At 40.0% G+C, this 21240-nt stretch overlaps 1 protein-coding gene across 3 annotated transcripts in view; it reads right to left on the bottom strand.

Annotated features, from left to right (window-relative positions):
* fkbp15b (FKBP prolyl isomerase family member 15b) overlaps window positions 1-20699 on the bottom strand; it is a 38853-nt gene extending 18154 nt beyond the window's left edge. Inside the window, exons 1-18 of one of the 3 annotated variants that reach the window (XM_028578252.1) lie at window positions 20492-20699; window positions 15243-15346; window positions 15076-15154; window positions 14621-14690; window positions 14459-14533; window positions 12167-12265; window positions 11038-11187; window positions 10372-10440; window positions 8577-8720; window positions 7248-7402; window positions 7096-7144; window positions 6526-6642; window positions 4472-4556; window positions 2613-2713; window positions 2437-2506; window positions 1969-2078; window positions 1781-1879; window positions 978-1072 (exon numbers count right to left, since the gene is read on the bottom strand). In XM_028578252.1, the coding sequence (XP_028434053.1) occupies window positions 978-1072; window positions 1781-1879; window positions 1969-2078; window positions 2437-2506; window positions 2613-2713; window positions 4472-4556; window positions 6526-6642; window positions 7096-7144; window positions 7248-7402; window positions 8577-8720; window positions 10372-10440; window positions 11038-11187; window positions 12167-12265; window positions 14459-14533; window positions 14621-14690; window positions 15076-15154; window positions 15243-15346; window positions 20492-20541 (1721 nt within the window). In that variant the 5' untranslated portion in view covers window positions 20542-20699. Of the gene's footprint in view, window positions 1-977; window positions 1073-1780; window positions 1880-1968; window positions 2079-2436; window positions 2525-2612; window positions 2714-4471; window positions 4557-6525; window positions 6643-7095; window positions 7145-7247; window positions 7403-8576; window positions 8721-10371; window positions 10441-11037; window positions 11188-12166; window positions 12266-14458; window positions 14534-14620; window positions 14691-15075; window positions 15155-15242; window positions 15347-20491 lie in introns of all 3 variants that reach the window. The other 2 variants (XM_028578253.1, XM_028578251.1) reach the window with 2 other exon arrangements.
* Window positions 20700-21240: the final 541 nt, after the last annotated feature.

Genomic DNA, 21240 nt, shown 5'->3' with positions numbered 1-21240 from the left:
TTTCGCCGTAGATTTTACGCAGAAGCATAAATCACGCTTTAGAGTGAAAACATTCCAGACAATTTCTTTACGCAACTGGTTCTCAAACTGTGGTACGAGTACCACCGGTGACACGCGAGCTCTCTGTAGTGGTACGCGGATGTAATCTCTGATTTATATATATTTTTTAAATGAAATAAATGAATTTAAAAACATAACACTATAGAAATAGAGCATAACTGCTAGTCGCTACTTAAAGGGTAACTGGTGTTTTTTTCAACCTGTGACCTATTTCCCTATGTTTTTGTGTCTAAGTGACTGATGGGAACAACAATCTTTGACATTGGTCCAGTTTTAAGCAAGATCGCTGCAGTCAGCAGTGGCGAAACAAGCTACAATGTAAGTTGATAGGGCAATTGTCCTGCTTGTATTTACCTTCACAAAAGTGCCCGTTTTGCCACTGACAGGCTCAGATTAATATTGAACAGGTTGGAAAAAAACGGTAGTTACCCTTTAAGCAGCGATGGTGAAGTCTACACAAGTCCTGCTAACAGCAAACGATGCAAAACAGTCAGGATATATGACCCGAGTTTCCTCAAATTTAGATTCAGTTGGAGCGGGATAGCGTGGCTGTCGGTTCAGTTATTACGATGAATTGGAAAATTCATAAACCCAATTGCTTTAGCACAGACGATTGGTTAAAGGACTTTATGGATTTGCTTTCAATAGAACGGGCTGCATCTGCCCTCTATAAAAATACTTTCTTCATTTAAAAAGACGACAAACCAATTAATGGATTATCAAAATAGGTGGCAATCAATTTATTAGTTGACAACTAATCAATCATTCGATTCATCTTTGCAGCTCTACAAAATAATAACATAAGTGACGTAATGGTGGCTTTAAACTATGAGATCTACATTATCATAAACATTTCTATTGAAGTGACACAAGTTCTGGCCTTCTGTCAGCAATTATTGTGACATTTTCGGACTCACCTCTGGTTCTGGTTGATGAGCCCCCCGATCTTGCGGTTTTGCTCCTCAATGCGAGAGCTTTTCTCAAAGACTTCCTTTTTTAAACATTCATTTTCCTAAAAACAGAATGAGTTTTCAGAACACAGTTCCAGGATCAATCCAAAGCGGGATGGATAAACACATATTAAGCTGGGTCCAGACTAGTTTAACAATAGCCAGACAGATTATTTTAAAGGGGATGGAAGAATGAAGGGGTGCTCTCAATCCAGGAGTGGACTTGTGAGATGGCTAGGGTGGCGGCGTTTGAAGAAAAAAAAAAGTCATATAAACGGTTTGCCAGATTGGATGTCTGTACTAGAATATGGGGAAAGTAACTTAGCTTTCTGGAGGGCTCCTAAGAAGCTTTGTGTTTGGGAGAGACGTGTATGATGGGCTTATGGTGTTTCCATTTATACATATCTTTATTTGGTTTATGGTTTATTAGTCTTACATTGCCAGACCTTCCTCCACAGCGCTGCAAAAGAGGGTCTGGTTAGTCCACACAGCATTTTGGGATGGGAGAGAAACGTGCTCTGGTTTATTGGCATTTCTTTAAACCAATCACAATCATCTAGGGCGGCGCTAAGCATCGCACGGAGCCACGGTGTCTCTGAAAAATAGCCTCGGGAAGGAACTTGTTTTGGTGTAACGTGTACATTCAAAAGTTGTTTTAGTCGTGCAACAGAAAACACACACACACACTTTGTGTTGTAAAAAGAGCTGAGGGAAGAACCACTAGTGACAGAGCCTCCAAAACCAAGGCACCGTACTATTCTGGTGAGTACCTGGATAATTCTTTGGATGTTGTGCATGATCATGGAGGTTTCCATTGACATACTAGGAACAGCCGTAGAAAGACTTCCCTGCCTCTGGAGATCATCTATCTGTCAAAGTTCAAAAAGACAAGAGCCAGATGTATCCGCTTTCTATTAAAGCCCCTAAATGAACATATACTTGTACAAACAGTGTATACCTTCGAGGCTAGTTGATCCACTTTATCTGCTACTTTTCCCACAGATAACCGGATCTCTGTGTTGTGTTGTCGGGCCTCAGTCATCAAGAAGGAAGTCACATCACTTGAGCCTGGCGAGAACAACACAATCGCAGGGTTTATCATTTTGTAACAGTTTAGCCGTTTAAATCATAACGCAAAACTGTCTTGCACCCGTGTAGTTATATTAATTAATGAGACTGCTGTTGCAGAGGAATTGCATGATAAAAATGGTAAAATTAACTTAAAAATTCAAAGCACAATTCAATTCATTCAATTCACACTTTACAGATAGAGTAGGTCTAGACCACACTCTAGACTTAGCTTAGGGTAAAGGTTTACTAACAAACTGCCCTACATTTTACATTTAATTTTGTACAACCCTTGACATAAACACCCCGCTGGTTTGATCATAATGGCTTTCCTTGTAATTGAATGGAAAACTCTTACCCATGTATGGTACAGTTTGCGCAGGGTAGACCTGGCCAACAGGCTGCAGCTGAGACGGAGCCACAGAGGTCTGTGTGTAGGAGTAAGGCTATGAAACAACATAATGCACTGATATTACCAGATCTGTCCATGATGTACTTACTGATAAGTCAGTACAAAATATGGTGAAATCTCACCTGAAAGGCATGGCTGCTGCCCGACAGCCCAGGCTGTGGGGGAACAGTGGGCATAATAGGAAGTAAGGCAGAGGGTGGAGCAGTGTGAGGATGAGGATGTACTGTGGGAAAAACAATTATTTAATTTCAGAGCAGATGCAGGGAATCTACCAAGAAACTGTTAAACATACTGTACACCATCATAGGAAACCGTGTTCTTTGTAATGTAATATAATCTGAGCCGTGGGAGGAATGCATATTAAAAGGTCCAATATGTAATATTTATACTGTAATGAATCCAAAAATGACACCAATGCCTCATCAGATATTAAGGAAACATGTTAAACTGAAATACTATCTTTTCTGACAACAATGCTAATTTCAGTATTTTCTTTTTGAAATTTACATTCCGTGACGGAATTTATGTTTTGGTCTGTGTGTTGTTATCGACGGCCCAGGCAGGCCGGGTTGCCAGGTAAAAACGTAAACCCAGCGCGCTACAGCTGTAACGGTAGTACAGCCATGAAAGCAGCAAACAAACGAACAGAATCAACAGAGATAGATTCTACATGACAAAAAAAAGAAAACAGCATGTTTCTAACAGTTGCGTGACCAGAGACGTAACAACCCCCTGGTAAATATTGGAGATGTATTTGAAAGATGGAGACAGCTTAGAGCCCAAAAGGACGCAGAGTTGGCTTATTTTCTCCTGAACAGGTAAGCATTAGCTTCAGGCTAATTTATCACAGCTACTAGGGATGGGCATTTTTTGTCATTTCAACATTTGTGTACTCACATTGAATTATATAGCTAGAGTAACCGAGTTGGTCACTCGCAAAAACAATTGAGACATAGCCAGTAAAGTGATCCCGACTGGTCCTGGCTAACGCCGCCATGCTAACCCTGCTAACTGTTGTCATGGCTGTTTACAGCGTGTAGCCTCTTCAGCGGCCGGAGCCGACAACAGTGAGTTATTTTAAACCACGAGAGGGGGGCTGTAAATCGGAAAGAGGACTGTGAGTTTGCAGTGTGTTTAGCGATTGTTGCCGTAATTCTAAGCCAATGAAGTGTGTTCCGTCGGCAAGGTAGTGGTATTTTTAGCGTTTCGTATTGTAATTCTAAGCCAAGGAAGTGTGCCTGACTGGCGTGTGGAGAGGACAGTGAGGTTGTTGTGTTTTTAGCGGTTCATACTGTCATTTTAAGCCGAAAAAGTGTGTCTGTCAGTTGGTTACAGAGCTCCGCGTGAGCACAGGCTTTTATGACTGTCAATATAGCCAGCATCTACAGTTAGCTACTCCGCTGTGCTGTGGAGTAATGTCTGGCTATGTGAGACTAGCATCTAACGTTAGCTACTCCGCTGTGCTGTGGAGTAATGTCTGGCTTTGTGAGACTAGCATCTAACGTTAGCTACTCCGCTGTGCTGTGGAGTAATGTCTGGCTATGTGAGACTAGCATCTAACGTTAGCTACTCCGCTGTGCTGTGGAGTAATGTCTGGCTATGTGAGACTAGCATCTAACGTTAGCTACTCCGCTGTGCTGTGGAGTAATGTCTGGCTATGTGAGACTAGCATCTAACGTTAGCTACTCCGCTGTGCTGTGGAGTAATGTCTGGTTATGTGAGACTAGCATCTACCGTTAGCTACTCCGCTGTGCTGTGGAGTAATGTCTGGCTATGTGAGAAAAGCGTCTAGCAACATTGTTGTGAATGCTTCGGTCTCAGCCTGGCAACCCCCGTGAACTTCGAGTCTGGGCAGGAGGGGGCGGGGGAAATGACTCTGCAGTATTTTGAATTGGTAGTGCAGTAACTATTTTAACCGCTAGCTGCCAGTATTACACATAATATTACATATTGCACCTTTAAACATATGAGAGAAGCTTACCGTGTGCTGAAGCTGGAGCAGCAGTGGAGATCTGCACTGGAGATGGAGCCGCAGGCTGATCCTTCGCTCTGCTGCCACTAGTGTCCTAGAGACCAACGCAATAGTGGCAGAAAGTCATTATGCACACTCCTTTTTTTTTTTTTTTTTTTGCAATATTTAGACATTATGTTGGTTGAGGTTCAATTCTGATTGGACAGTTAAAGAACATTGATTTCTCCTTTTTTGAACAATTCCTGAAGTGATGCAGATGGCGGCCCCAGATATTCTTTTTCCTCGCTGAATCAATGACTACGTTTACATGCAGCCAATAACCCGTTCAAAACCGGAATATTAGCAATAACCCAGTCGCGCACGGCCATGTAAACACCGGCAAAAACCCAAATATGCTCATATTCCGGTTTTTAAAAACCGATTATGCTACCTGGGTTACCCCTTTTCTAACCCGAAATTTTGGTCATGTAAACGCGTATCGGCATATCCCCATCAAAAGGAACATTGATTTGTGTTCTGCGCATGTTCTATTCGCAAGGAATCTTGGTCTTTTGAGTAGAGGAACTTCTTGAATGCGCCAGAAAACATAGTTCTAATAATAATAATAATTATATACTATAATAATATAGTTTACATTGGGATATTGCCAATTGATTACAAATTCCACGTATACAGGAGTAACTCTCTCTGCTCACCCATGAAAACGGGTTATTCTGAATGTTTCAGAAACCTGAATAGTGACCTTAACCCGACCATAACCCGAAAATTGACAGCTTGTAAACATAGTCAATGACTAAACATTGTAATATACTTTTATCTATGAGCTTTTGTAAAGATGGAAGCCTTCATGTTTCCCCTCATGTTTTTTAGAGGGTTTCTATTTCAGGTGTTATTCTATATTTTTCATATAGTCAACAAATCCCATTAAAAAACCGAAACCAACATTGTGTTAGTACGATCTGACTTCCCGACCCTGTCGGCTCTTACTGAAGGCTTATATTTTTACACCAATTTATAGTTTATTTTTCAAAGAACATAATTACATAATTTCTTAAAACAGCTAGTTATTGTAGTTTTTAAATCAACATTATAGTTGATTATAGTAGTGCATGTTTTTTAGGACTATTTTCAGCAGTGGATTAATCCACATTTGGTGCCCCAGTGAGTATTTCTGGTATATGGAAAACAGAGGAAAAAGACAGATCAGGCTTTGATTTTTGATATTTGATTCGAATATTCGATGGGTAGGTATTCGATTTTCAATTTTGGGATTCGAATATTCGCTGTTGTTTTTTTAAAATGCAGGCTGAAATTCACTGTGGTGTTTTTATGTATTAAGCTGCTAGCTAAATGTCCGCTAGCTGCTGGCTAATTTACGCAGCACTATGTTGTCTATCTCATCTCCTGTAGCAGCCCGCTGGCTAAGTAATCATTCGCACACATTGTGTCGGGCGTCACTCGTTAGACAGGCAAAAACGCTTTCCGCTTGTTTTGAATGCCTGCGGCAAAAAGTTGAGTCCGATCCAACTTTTGGAGATAAGCAACCTGACAACCTGCTGTGGACAATAATGTTGTAAACATTTTTTAAACACTATGAAGGTAAAAATAAAGTTTATTTGTTCTTTTTTACATTCCATTTGTTAAATCCACATTAATATGTTTGTATGTTAACAATTTGTCATGCAATGAAACCCAAGCACTGAGCTGCCCAGGATTTTGTGTAACAACAGGTGACTGTGTCCTGCAACAACAAAGCAGTCGCTTCATCGCCTTTTATTTTCGCTCTTTTTCGTGAAATAAAGCGGCCTTTAAGTGCGGTCGGAAATGTGGGTTTCCCCCGCCACTGCCACCAAAGCTTTGAATATTCTCTGTTAAAAAGCACAGAAGCTTCAAAGTTCAAAAAATGGTATTCGGTACAGCCCTAGCTTTGATACACAATACTTGTTAATAGGTTACATACATTTTTATGGAATTTGTTGACAATAGGAAATATATAGAATATTGCCATACTTATTCTTTAACTTCCACAGAAAAACCTCCCTTTTAAAATTCTGCCAACCCACCTCAAGCTCAGAATCACTGGATTCAGGTTGGCTGGCGCCTCCTGTCAGGAAGGGCAACATTGGCTGGCCCATCTTCGCCATGCGAGAGATCAACTTGGCTTTAGTGGCGTCTGGATTCTGGAGTTTGAAAAAGAAAGCTTCCGTCAATACAGCAGCAAAATAACTGAATACAATTCGTTTCAGGATTGGCTTACACTATTTGTCCATCCAGTTAACAGTAATCTCGGTACTTGGATGCACTAATAAGAGATCTCATTCATTTTAACTGTGACTTTTTACACACATACGTCTTTGTATTTGCATTGTTACTTTAAAATTCACTTTTTATAAATGGTGTTTCTTTAATGTGTTTTAGATTTTTAATCATTCTTAACTTATTTGAATGAAATAATTGTATACATTTTTTTCCCCAATTACGCCTGCATACTGCTGTGTTGATATTGAAATATTTCTTATTTGTACTTGTAAATGAGATCTTGATCTCAATGTGATTTCCTGATTAAATCAAGTATATACAATATCAAAGAACGTAGTTAATAAGAAGAAAAAATGAGCAGCGAGCGTGCTTACTGCCAACTGTTCGCTGAGTGAGTTTGACTTTGCACGAAGTGGTGGCTCCCTGCAAAAAAACAAACACAAAAGAAGGTCACAGACAAACCATCTTACAAGACACACGAGTTAAGGATAACGCTGTTGACTTTTTCCTGAGGCCTAAATCTTACCCTGGTCTGCCTGGACTGGAGGCGGCCAGCTGTACCGGAGGATCTGAGGCCAGACTCTCCACACTGGGGGCTGGGGAGGGAATAGGGGAGGGAGCAGCAGAGCCTCTGGAGCTGGTACTGGTACTAACAGACCCATTGTCCTTGGAAAACTTCACCTTTAGCAAAAGAAAGCAAAGAAAAGTCAGTTCACACTTCATCAACACTACTGCTAAGGAAAAACTAATTTCATATACGTGAAGAAGATTTAGGAGAACATGATGAATTACACAGTAGCATTTAATAAATTGAGGAGAGAATTTAGGCAGGCGGTACAGTTTAAAGGTGATGTGTTTTGTGTCGTGCTGTTCCTAACTCTCTGAATTTCCTGTCTGAAACTCATGCGGTAGGCGTTGTTTAGCTGAACCTTTAAAAAAAGGTAAACAAAGCTATTTCGGGCACCCAAATATCTCAAGACAGACAAAATGTTTTATGTGTTTACTTTCTCTATGGCAGGGGTCTTCATTGTTTTTTAAGGGAAGGACCCCTTAAAGGCGAATTCTGGCCAATTTTGACATTAATCTGCATGTACTTTTGATTGGGAAAAAACAATGACCCAAATCGGTGCAGGCAACACGGAGTAGCTGCAGCTACATATACAAGCTTCCACTGAGCTAAAAACGGCAGTTGTCAGGGCAAGTTTTAGAGTGCCTTTGTGCCTCTTAACAGACACAAAATGCAATTAAAATGTCTGTGCAACATGAACGGGGCCCTTACGCGACAACAAGATGCGTTTTCAACTCAGACATTGTTTTAATTCGCTAAGCTAGTTTACAAATAGGCGTATTTATATTGGTTATTAATATGTTGGATTCATGTTAAGACATTTTCATTTTTGAAAAAAAACTTTCAAAAAATTAACAATACTTTGGTGGCCCACCCTGCAGTGACTCTGAGGACCCCCCCCTCCCCTAGCTCTGTTGAAGAGATCTGCTCCATGGCCTTGGCAGGATGAGGCAGCACTGTCTTATCATACAGCTGCTACATCTCCCGTCCTCCACGGAGACACAGAGGCGAAGTGCTGCTCTGCCTGGAAAGTTTATGAGGTTATGTTTGCCCCTGACCTGAATGAGACCTGAGGTACCACTATCTCAATTTAAATAGCATGAGTTTGTAAGCTGGAAACTCCACCACAATTACAAGCAACTAGGAGTAAAGGGGCCATATCAGAAGTTGCAGTTACTTAACCACAGACATAACTTAAGTGTTCAATGTGACTGGAATGTTTAGTTATTTTAGAAAAGGTCAAATACAAGAGCAGATGGATGCAGAAAATTGTTCAGTGGTTGTTACCCGTCGAAGCTCTGCTTCGAAAATAAGAGTGCTGTTAGCCGGGACACGGTTGGGGACGCCCTTGGATCCGTAAGCCTGGTTGGGTGGGATGACAATGAGACGACGGCCCGCCTTCTTCATCCCAAGCATCCCTTCCTCCCAGCCCTGCTCATACAGAGAAGGTAATAATACATAGTAATAATAATGTAATACATGTATGTAGTAATATAAACCTCATCCTCAAATGCCTTTTTGTCTTTTATGCTGGTTTTTAACATTACCATACTTCTTTTTGCAGTACCCTCATTTCCACTAAACCAACGTCTCACTAAGTATATAGGGTTTCTACAGGTTTCAGCAAGTCAAATTTAAGACTTTTTAGGACCTTTTTAAGACCATTATGAATGAAATTTAAGACCTAAATCACGACATCAAAAACAAAGTCAGATGTCAGAGTCCGGAAACAATGTCTGAAACAATTCCCCAATTTCCTCATTGGCATTATAAGACTGTGTCTAGATTGGCTGTAATAAGTTGCATGTTGGTCTCATTTGTGGTCGTAATACAGCAACTGATATTTGTACTAGCGATACAAAGAACTACAACACCACAGAATAAACACTTAAAAAAAAAAAAAAAAACATTCTGAAGCGCTGCGGGAGCATTTCAACAAGCATTAGAGGTAGCATTACATGGAAATAAGACCTAGAACACAATACTTCTTTTTGGCCTAGCAAACTTTGTAGTTTTTTTTTTCACATGCTGTTGCAACAACTAGTAATGTTAGAAAAACTACAACACCACACCGGATCTAGCTAGACTGGAAACAAAACAACAGGCCTGCCGCACACACTTGTTTGGGCTTCGCGAGCCGGCCAAAGAGTAGTAGGCTAACGTTACGTTTTGAGTGGATGGCGAGCATGAGACGCCAAAATGGATGCCAATAAGATTCTGAATGGAAAGTTTATTTTTAAAAAGTTGATAAATAGTTCCATTGACAAGACCAAAATGATCTGTGTGTTTTGTCGTTGTGAACTGAGCTATCGTCGCAGCACATCCAGTCTGAAATACCTCTTGGCCAAGCACACAGCTGATGCTAATTCTCCACCCCCTCGTCAAAGCCAGGCGACAAAAGCACAAAGCAAGCCAATCCACTTTTCCATGTTGATAAGAGCATTAAAATGAGAAAAAAAATAAAAGTGCAGCTTCACAGTTGACCAGCAAAAAAAATGTCCCACGTACCGTCCCCGTCGGGACCGGACAAGTGTGAGGCAGCGTGCACCGTGTGCAAAGCTGGCACATATGTTTCAGTGTCTTTATTATTTATCTTATTACATTGAAAAAGTATTAAGAGATATTTTGTTGTAGCTGGATTTTCTAACACAGAAGAGTCATATTTAGAACATTATTTCATTTTATTTATTTATTTATTTATTTATTTATTTATTTAAAGAGCGCTATTATTTTGTTACAGGTTGTATAACTGAATAATAATTAAAAAAAAGATACAGAAAGATTAAAATTAAATATAGCAATAAAAGGTAGAAGTAGAAAAAAAAAATATGTAATAAGAATATGTTCAAAAACTACAGTGATTGGTGGCCGGGTTGGATCAGTGGGTAGAGCAGGCGCATATAAACAGAGGTTTATGCCTTGACGCAGAGGTCCAGGGTTCGATCCGACCTGTGATGAGTTCCTGCATGTCTTCCCCCTCTCTCTCTCCCCTTTCTCACCTAGCTGTCCCATCCATTAAAAAGGCGGAAAAGCACAAATAATAATAAAAAAATAAAAAAAAGTAGAGTATTTTTTGACTCACTTTGATCACTTTTCCAGCTCCAATTTTCAGTCGCAGCAACTTGTCCTTGTTCTGGTTGGAGTCAAACATCTGAAAGGATATTTAAGATTCAGTGAGTTGTGTGCCATCAAAGCAGGGTCCAACTTAATATTTTTTCCCCGCAGGCACCCCAGGCCAGTAGATCAGAGTTTCACTGGCCGCTTGTATAATTTTCCTGGCCCAAAAAAAAAAAAAGTTGTAATGATTTATCCAAACAACAAACAAAAAGCCTATTCTGCATCTACGAATATGAGTTCAGTCGGTTTAGTTTTGGATTTGCACTATAGTTACAGTGTCAAGGCCATGATACTGCTGCCTTCACCCACTCTCTGTAAACTCCCAATGTAGACGATTGTCATTAATCAATGTTGTGTTGTGGCGGCCGCTACTGAGGGTCCACAGCATGTGCGGCCTGTTTGTGGTGGGTGCCGACGTTCGTTTGTTCACGTTAGCGGCCATTTTTGGGCTTAAGTTACCTGATAGTGCACCGAACTGACTCGTGACCGTAATTAGGCACATACAATGACTGTCCAATCAATTTGCCCAACATGCTTTTTTACTGGCCTACTGCTTATGTCAACCCCTGCATCAAAGGAGTCACATGACAAAAATGATTAAATTGAATAAATAATGATGGAAGTGTGTGACCTGTCCGATGGCGTGGTTCTGCAGGAGCCAGCCTGTGTACACCACCTCCAAAGAGTCTCCATTCTCCACTGCCTGGCCCTCACCAAGACTCAGATCCTGAACCACCACAGCATCCAGGGAGACTGCGCTGTTCGCTTTCGCCAAACACACCTTATGCACATAAAAGGAAAGAGGTCATCATCTAATAGACAACATAACTCATGTGATCTGGCAAAATCTTGCATCTATTGTAGGTCAGAATGATACAGGAGTTTTGAAGATCAATCCTGATACTTATGGAACTTGTGCTCTCAACACCCTGCTACGTCCTGCTATGCCATGAACTACTACTACAACTACTATTTCTAGTTATAGTTTAATTATCTTTATTGTGACTATAATTGCCACTGTTCATCAAACCCCCAACCAGCACCGTCAGACACCGCCTACCAAGAGCCTGGGTCTGTCCAAGGTTTCTGCCTCAAGAAGTTTTTCCTCGCCACTTTACTTAATGCTTGGTCTTGGGGGAATTACTGGAATCGTTGGGTCTCTGTAAATTATAGAGTGTGGTCTAGACCTACTCTATCTGTAAAGTGTCTTGAGATAACTCTTGTTATGATTTGATACTATAAATAAAATTGAACTGAACACAGACAGCCTGTTTGCTAAGTTACTCAATAGGGTTGGGGGAAAAAAAAAAAAAACGACTATGCTCTTCTTTTTTTTAACCAATGATTCACCTAAACATTCTCCGGTTATACGGTACCACCAAAGGCAACTACATCATAATCATAACAGACCGAAAGCACAAAATGCACGTTATGTACTTCTTTACAAATTAAATGTCAGACTGACTGACATGTGATGTGCATTCTTCTGAGATTTTTTTTTGTTTTTGTCTCACGATATATTGTCTCTAGAAGTGTATTATTCAACCTTTGTTATTGTTAAAGAAGGAAGAGAAAATCAAAATTCTCAATACTATCAAATTGCAATACTTGATACCAGAATCACAATAAATCAAAAATCACGATACAAATCGAATTTGCACCTATATATTGTAAAAGAAGCGAATCCGGACAATAACATGTCGCCCCAGCCCCATTACTCACTCTGCTGGTCAAGCATTAAATCCACCTGCGTCACTCACCTCTTTACAAAAGTCTGATGCAGCTTTATCTGATTCAAACATCAGGGACCAGTTCTGCCGCTGCTCATCATAAAAAGTGAAGTAATTGTTCGGCTGTACCTGCAGGACAGAAAGAACATGTGGTCAGGGACAAGACAAGAACACCTCAGAACAGCTCAAGGTCAGGAATTGTCTAAACTGTAAGTTGACTAATGTGATTTACGTTTCCATGTCCCTGCAGCCTAGCATACGTTGGACAAACCAATTTACTCCTTAAACAAAGAAGGTCTGAGCATAAAACTGCCATCCGTACAGGCAATATGGACTAAGCAATTGCATAACATTATGCTGAAGCAAATCAAAAGAATAAAAAAAATGTTCATTCCATTATATGGAATGGAAATTTGCCTTTAGCATTCTGGCAACACTAAAGCAGAGCAAAAAATACATTGGATACAATCATAACAGAACTGTAAAGGAGGGGGCAGCTTAAACAGAGACATATTTTACGATGTCACTGTTTAAGATAGCCACAGCAGAGGGCACGGATGATTTCTTATACCAATTTTTCTGGCTAGTGGGTGCTAAACATGCAAGTATATTTCTGATGTAAAGTGAGCCAACTAAAAAGAGTAAAAACGTGAGTATTTCGTCCTCCTGGACTTAAAATCTGAGCAGTGCTACCTTTTACCTTTTTTTGGAACATGCTCATTGGATTCTTTATTACCCGCATCAGAAACGTAACACACCTCATCCTTTTTTCCAGGGCAGAGGGCTGGAAATTTCTTTGAATGGAAATGTAATGTGGCCAATGCCTTCAGAGGTCCTGTTGCTGTATTTAAATTTAATCCATTAATGCATCCATCCATTTTAAAATTCATCATCTTATAAACGGATTTGAATTAAACAATAAACATGTCTATACCTGTTCTAGTGACACGCTCAAGACTCCATAGGCTGATGCAGTCTTGAAAATATAATGTCCCACATTGTTGTGAAGGATTCTAAAATTCTCACATATTAACAGAAAGATGTATCACAGTACAGAGTATTGTACATAAGAGTAGGGTTAGTCTAAAGAGGACAAAGGCATTGGAGTAACCCTATTAAATGTGTTAATTATCAGTGGCTCTCCTAATGTACTGTATTGTATATTGACAGTAGAGATGTTCCGATACCGATACCAGTATCGGTATCTGCTCCGATACTGCCTAAAACGCTGGAATCGGTATCGGGAAGTACTGGAATTTATGCACCGATCCGATACCACGTAATAAAGCCCTAAAGAAAATCTACATTAAAGTAGTTTATTTATGTTCTTTTTCCTTTATAACTGACTGTCAAACTGGATAGTAAAAGAAAGTTCTGTGGCATTCATTGTTTGTGTTTGTTCATGTTTCACAAAGAGTTTAACCCTGAGGCTGACCGACAACAAAGATAGAAATCATATCACATCCATACAGGGATAGCAGTATACAGTTGTTAAAACATAATAAAATATATGACACACTGGTATCGGATCGGTACTCGGTATCGGCTGATACGCAATTTCAGGTATCGGAATCGGTATCGGGAAGCAAAAAATGGTATCGGACCATCTCTAATTGACAGTATATGTCAATACAACAAACAGATAAGTAACATTACTTTAAAGATTATTTATTAGAATTTCTGGTTGGTAGTATGTGATAAAGCTTTGGACTTTCTTCAGTTAGGAATAGGGATGTCACGAGAACCCATACTACTGACACCTTCCGGTTCTAAAATGACAAAACACCGACGATGCCCATTTTTTTAAGCACCGTAGGCACCGTTAGCGACGATGCCAGGGTTAGCAGCATCGGTGCTGCGCCTCTTCCGGAACTGATGGGGGCAGTATATGATGCCTGGAAGTCTGGAATGTGTCTGGGGACACTAGTGGTTGCACTATGACCATTAATTGCACTTTATTATGTTGTTCTATGCTCTATTGCACATATTTTGTGTGTCTTGTTATGACATTTTGATATTTTTCAAATATTTTAATAAAGAAGTTCATGTTTCAAGTTAAAGTACATGGAATCTTAGAAAATCCTTTTTTTTTTTTTTTTACCATAGTATCGAAATCGTGTTATTTTACTGGTATTGGCACCGACTACTGAATTTTTGGTATCGTGACACCCATAGTTAGGAAACATTGTAAGACCTAAAAATGATTCAAGTGTGTTTCCATAAATTGTTAAGACTTCCCCGCCAGGTGCTAAGTGTGATATTACTCTAATGCATCACATTATCTTTCCAGATGTATTCAACATTCTTTACTTCTCCACTCACCGTGAAAACAAAGCCCACATGAATCTTGGCAGCGGTCACTTGCTTCTGTTGGCTCAAGTACAGAAGCAGCTTGTACTGCAGAAAAGAAGAGGTGCATTATTCATAAGAATCAAAAGTCACACCAATAATCTCAAACAAGTGACCAATTAGCAAACCTCAGACCTCTTTTGTTGTGTGGTTGCCCAGCACGGCTGCTCCCAGCTTTCCCTGCTTTGCATATTGTCCGTTAATACTGCACATGGGACAAAAGTGGCAGAAAAGCTTTTCACTCGACTTGATTTTGGGAGTCACGATTGTGACTTCATTTATGCAATTTACTACGGGAATCATTATAAATCCACAGTTTTTAAGTTTAGCAAAAGAAATATTGTTTTTATCCTCTGATTTTTAATGTCGGCCTAGGTCATTACAGTACTGTTGTGTAGTGTTATGGGTGTTCTTTTTTAAATCATCAAATAAATAAATTATTGTGGGAAGTCAGGAGTTTTTTTTTTTTTTTTTTTTTTACATAATACATGAAATAAGCTGAAATATTCCAAGAAGCACTTCAAGCTTCAATCCAATTCTTTTAAAATATATTTTAAAAAAAACAAAAACAAAAAAAACTGGTTTCTCACTATCTGAAGGCTTGGACTGCTGTGGCCAATAACACTGCAGGAGCTCCAGGTGGTGGAGCTGGTTTCTGGGTGGCTGGCGCTGTAACGGGACAAAAGACTAATTCAGCTCGGCCTCCACGTCATGTCTGAACCTGAAGCCACTGATGTCTCTATTCTGACTGACTTACCTGAATTGGGGCTCTTTCTAGGCTGTTTCGGTGCTGTGTACTGGAAGGACTCGTTGCCCTGACTGCCTTCCTGGTCTAGTCCAAACAGGGAGGCCAACTTGGCCCTGCAAGGAGAACAAGTGCAATCATCATCTAGATATTAGTTAGGTTACGTTCTGTGCAGACGCTTTGAAAGCGTGCGTCGAGAAACCCCGGAAGTTATCCGTGAAGCGCGTACCGAGGCCTGTATCGTTTTTAGACAAATGGCGCCATTGATGACATTCGAAGCCTCGCTGTCCGTCTGTACCACGTGACTGGTTTATGAAGTGGTACGAAACTACAATGTTTTATTACATATCCATGATCCACACAAGCACATTTACCACCCTCTGCCCAGTTAAACCACTGCCACTTTCCAGTTTTAGGACAGCCTACTAATATCGCCCATCCTGCTATTATATTATGACAAAAAGGCTGTGGCTCAGAGGTAGAGTGGTTGCCCCTCAACCACAAGGTTGGCAGACAGAATCCCACAAAGACACAAAAGAAATGTATGGGGAAATTGCTTCTTTTTTTTTTATGCCCTGCTTGTCGAATAGGGGGGCACTACGGCAGTAAGTGGTTAGTGCACATTAACATTGTACTGACGAACCGTGCAACCCACACACGCTCCGAACCGAGACAAACGAACCGAGCGGTTTCTTCATGAACCGTACCACCCCTACTAAGTAGGTGAAGGCAAATAATAGAACAGGTACAACAGTCTGGTAAGTTCAGAAAATGACATCACTTTACTGTAATGCAGCCTTTAAACGTACAATATGCCGCTAGGGGTCTCTCAACCAAAACAATGGACAGTAAAACTGGACTTTTGATGACGTTGGGAAGTTGCGTGGAATTACGGGAGTTTTTCGTGTTAAACACCTTCGCTGCTGGTTAGAATGCATCAGTTCACGGACAAGTTTACCCATTCAAGTTTATTCACGTTACGTTTATTCAGACTATTTATTATTACTGTTATATTATTATTCTAATAAAATGGGTGCAGTTTTTTTTAAAATATATATATATATATATAAATAAACGAGGCTGAGAGACGGGTGTGGGTGGGGATTGTCGGGGAAATCTCCGTGACAGCGAGCCAGGACGTTCGATGCCTGTTGTGCAGCAGCAGAACATCTCCCAGCTGCCCAGAATTATCTCCCCTTCACTTTTCAGTAATCTTAACTTTTCGTTTTGGTGCTTAACCCCCCTTTTGTCGGGTTAATTTAGCTAACCGTAAAGACAGCTAAACGTGAAGGAGGGAGAAATTCGGCAGGGAGGAGATTTTCGGCACATACACCGGTAGCGCTACGGAGATGTAGCTACCTACCGCTATGGATGGCCGCTGTTGTGACTCAGTGCTGGGTCTGATATGGTCTGTTTCCCGACGTTTAATTAAACTGCCGTTTGCGTCGTAAGCGCCAGGCACTGGACATAAGTTCTGGCCGGGGGATTGCTGTAATGAAAGTAGCTGGCTGATAGCCGACTGGGGCGAACGGTAACTAGCTAGCTATATGTCCCGGGGCTGTTGTCAGCTGTCATCCCGCATGAGTCTCTCTGTGCCGGGGGAGTGAGGCAGACAGACCGGGGTGTGCTAGCTGGCTAAATTAGCATTAGATTAATCGTCTATCTATACAGCTAATGTTAACGTTAGTAGTGAAGTTATTCGTGGGTTATCCCAGTCCTGTTAACTGTGGTCGAAACAGAGGTCGAAACAGATAAAAATAACTTTATTAGCGTGTTGAACGATGTCGTAACCTCATAATGTTACCCACAAAGCATTAGCATCAACGTTAGCCACTTGTCAACCAGCACATTGTTGTAACGTTAAGCTGGTATCGATATTGAACTTTCAATATCGTGATTTAAAATTACTCCTGAACGTATCATCTTGGTGCCAGTGTTCTGACGCAAGTTAGAGTAACTACACAGTGAAAGGTTATATGAAGCCACTGACGGGCGACTAAAGGAAACGTCCCGTGTCTGAAAATAAAATAACAGATTTCTCTGGGTTTGACATTTGGTAGAAACATTTGAGATAGTGTAAGAACACAACTCATAAAAATATATAACATAGGTATGGTCGTTTTAGACATTTTAAAGCAGAAATGTTACATATTGTACCTTTAAAACCAGGAAATGACAACACTTATGCCATATTACGATATCCAAACATCTAAGACGATATCTAGTCTCATATCATGATCGATATATTGCCCAGCTCTCAGTCAGGCTAGTTCCTATTCAAGGGTAAAGCTGCTTATACTGTACAAGCCTTTCATCTGCAATCCAGTTATTTTAGCTGCCTGCCATACTTGGAAAGCTCTAACCAACATTTTTATCCACATGAAGGTTTAAAAGTCAAGTACACAATGGGCTAACATAATGCACATTCTGCACATACTTGCTAAAAAAAAAAAAAACTGGGCTGCATCTAAGTCCTTTTCTTCGGTTCTTTCCACATTAAATTATTCGGTCAAATGTTTTTTTTATTGATAAACAATGGATTAGGCTGGGCAACAATATATCGATATTATATCAACATCAACATATGAGGCTAGATATCGTCTTAAATTTTGGATATTGTAATGATGTGACGCAAGTGTTGTCTTTTCCTGGTGTTAAAAGGGTGCACAACAATAAAGTGACTTACTAGCTGTTTTATTATTTGCCTTTACCCACTTAGTCATTGTACCAACATTATTGGTAAATATTTATCAAAACTCTCGCTGTGTTAACATTTTGTGAAAGCACCAATTCAGTCAACCCTACAATATCACCATTGATGTATTTGGTCAAGAATATTGTGATATTTGATTTTCTCTATATGGCCCAGCTCTACAATTATTCAATATTACAGTGTCAGAAAGGGATTAAAAAAGTCCATCACAATTTCCCAGAGCCCAAGGTGATATTCTTTGTGTCTGACCAAAAGTCCAAAATCCAAAGTTTTTTTAAAATGTCATTTGGCAAAAATAAATAAAATAAAAACTTAACTCGCAGTCCACTAACCAGCTTTATATCTCATATCATGGTTTACCTAAGCAGATTCAGGTTGATCAGTTATCATGGCGCTACATGACAACTGAGCAAACAAAAAAAATAGCTTGAAAGTTCATTTTAGTGGTTTACCAAAACTCTTTTTAACTCTACTAACTTAGTTATTTTACAGGAGCTTTCAGCAGCATCTCATGATCTTTCTCAGTGAATGAAGGCTGCTCAGTTGTCTTTGAGGCTGCCCTGGCTCCATAAAAAATTGCCAAAATAAATCTTAACTCAATGTCCACATACTAGCTTTTCTCCCTCAACTGATTCCCAGGTCATCCTCATTTTTTATGTCATTTTGCACTGACCTTAAAATTGAGAAGCAGCGGTGTGGAAACAACTAGACCATTACTACATCAATACATACTGCAACATCATTACAACAGCTACCCCAATCATAGGCACCGATGTCATTATTTGCAAAAGTCAAGATCAACAAAAGACCAACAATTTCCGCAAAAGTTTCTGTGGTTTCAAAACAAAGACAAGCCAAGCTAACTCGTACTGACCCCTGGAACTCCTTCCACTGGTATTCATTGGTATCTCCCAGAACAGACATGTTGAAAGCCTTGAGGCCCTCATCTCCGATGGCAAGGAACTGGGATGAGAAGGGGCAGTCCGTTTGCATGTGTGAGTCAAACTCGTACAAGTGCACGTTCCAACGCTTCTTTCCCAGGCTACCCCTGATCTTTCATTCTTCGGTTCAGTCACACCACCATGGTAGATTCAACAGCATAGTAGAGGAAGAAACTGAGGAGCTTCGAGTTAGTGCTGAGCAGCGATGGGCTGTGGCAAAAGGTTTCACCTTCCTCCTCTAACAGGCAGCATGTGATGGGAATTAGCCGCCATAACACTCCCCCCCACCCTCTGAAAACATGCACTACACTGGCTGCTTATTCCACCAGCTCATAAACACTGTGCTGCTATCACAAAATTGCCATGCAGTGCCAAAGAGAATGCGGCAAAGCTGTAACTAAAAGTCTCATAATTGAGAGGCAAGGTATATTAATAGTAAGTTAGTCTGACTGTCTCATAACCAAAAGGGTCACAGTTTGGACTCCTGAAACATCTCAATTAGTGGTCAAAATCACAACCTCCATTGTAAGTAAAGTTCAGTTACAAAATGGACATAAACAATGAAAAAACATAACCTATGCATGTAAAACCGTATTCTTCATTCTCTAGGACAATATGGGAGTACATTGAGATAGCTCTAAAACACTGTGTTTGATAATAGGGGTTTGGTTTATCAGATGAAAAGACTCAAAAGAGTTGTGAGGTTATACAATTTCCATTGGTAACTTAGCTAGACACAACATTAAGTCATTGTCTGCCCAACAGGAACCAGTTAGCTAAGTAGCTTAAACGTGTAATCAAATTTCGTGTATGACCTGAACATACCAGACACTCAGTAGAAGAAGCTCCATGCATATTTTTAAAAATAGTCTTTGGCTGCAAGGTCAGTGGGGATATGAAGGCATATGATGTGACGATAACTCATCAGACCAGCAGTGGGGCCACCAGAGATAACGTTACAGTCGACATGAAATCAGCGGAATTCTATTTAATAGAACTTTCTACAATGCTCTATGAACTCGGCACTGGTTAGTTTTCTTAAAGATGTAATCTTTATAAAACTCTGCTGCTAACTTTTACATGGTCAAAATAGTCATGAAATGGCTTTTCGTTGAACGTTCCGCTCTCTTGGCTTTACAAAATAAATAAAAAAGTCTCATTAAATATCTATCAGTGTAATAACGTTAATGATTAACTTAAGTTACATAAGTTACCAGACAGGAAAATCATAATTATCTGAGGTAATTTTCTAATTCGGTACACATGTTCTTCTGAAATAACTAAATTTATATTCTTTTAGAAGTGGTTCCTTGGTATTTTGGTGGTAGAAAAAGTATGCACACAACAAATTTTAAAACATTCAGCTATTAAAATATGTGCTTCATGGTGAAACATGTAACATTAAGCCAAATAAGAGAAAAGCTTTTAAATGCTTGGGCTTCAAGTTATTCTCTAAAAAGGTGGCACTACATTGCCACATTTCAAATTAAATTTGACTCGTATACGACAATAGCTAACGTTAACCGTGGCTAAATGGTGGTAACGTTAAGCTAGTTAGCTCACAGGCTAGGGGCATTAGCTTGGTGGAAACAAACAAACACACTCACCCTCCTGAGGGAGACAAGAAGTCCCCCTCTTCATCGTCCCCGCCGAACATCTTTTAAATGTGAAGCCTTGTTCTTATTAAATAAAACAAGTGCACAAATGAGTATCTTATGAGTTAGCTAGTTTGTTGTAATGTGACTTCCCCTTCCTGTTAGTGGTACAATCAGCTGACTTTCCACCTGATCTGAATTCAATTAGCTCCAGCTACCACTGGAGAGCGCCAACGGCTAATACAGAATTTCAAAATGAGCCCCAAACGCATTTGCTTTTGCTTTTTTTTTTAACAGGATTAGGGTAAGAAGGCAGCACAGGACAGGCACAGGGTCATCATTAGTTTCAGTGGGAAAGGGCTACTCAGTCATTAAGTATGCACACTAACTGTCAGGGGATGCTGCCCTGTAGTCAACCCTGATCTTTGACCCCACAGAAGGGTTTACAATCTATTGTTTAGAGGAGGAGAGGACTTTGTATAGAATAATTGCATAAATGTGGCATGAACAAGAAAAAATAAATAAAAGGCTAACACTAACTAAATAACTAAGAAGCAAATTCTATTGGAAACCACATTTGGTAGAAGGCGATGGGGGGGAGGGAGGGTGTCCTCATAACTACTATTCCTAATAAGGTCATGGAAGTTCAATTCAAAATTCAACATTAAATCTATCATTGTCTCAAGATGTGTGGATGTAGATAACTCCTGCTTGTTTGTATAAACGCTCATAAAAACAGATTCGAAAAATGTGCATGTTTT

This window comes from Perca flavescens, chromosome 5 (genome assembly GCF_004354835.1).
Source record: "Perca flavescens isolate YP-PL-M2 chromosome 5, PFLA_1.0, whole genome shotgun sequence".
Lineage (NCBI taxonomy): Eukaryota > Metazoa > Chordata > Actinopteri > Perciformes > Percidae > Perca > Perca flavescens.
The sequence above is the reverse complement of the archived record's forward strand: the minus strand, read 5'-3'. Positions and strand labels throughout refer to the sequence as shown.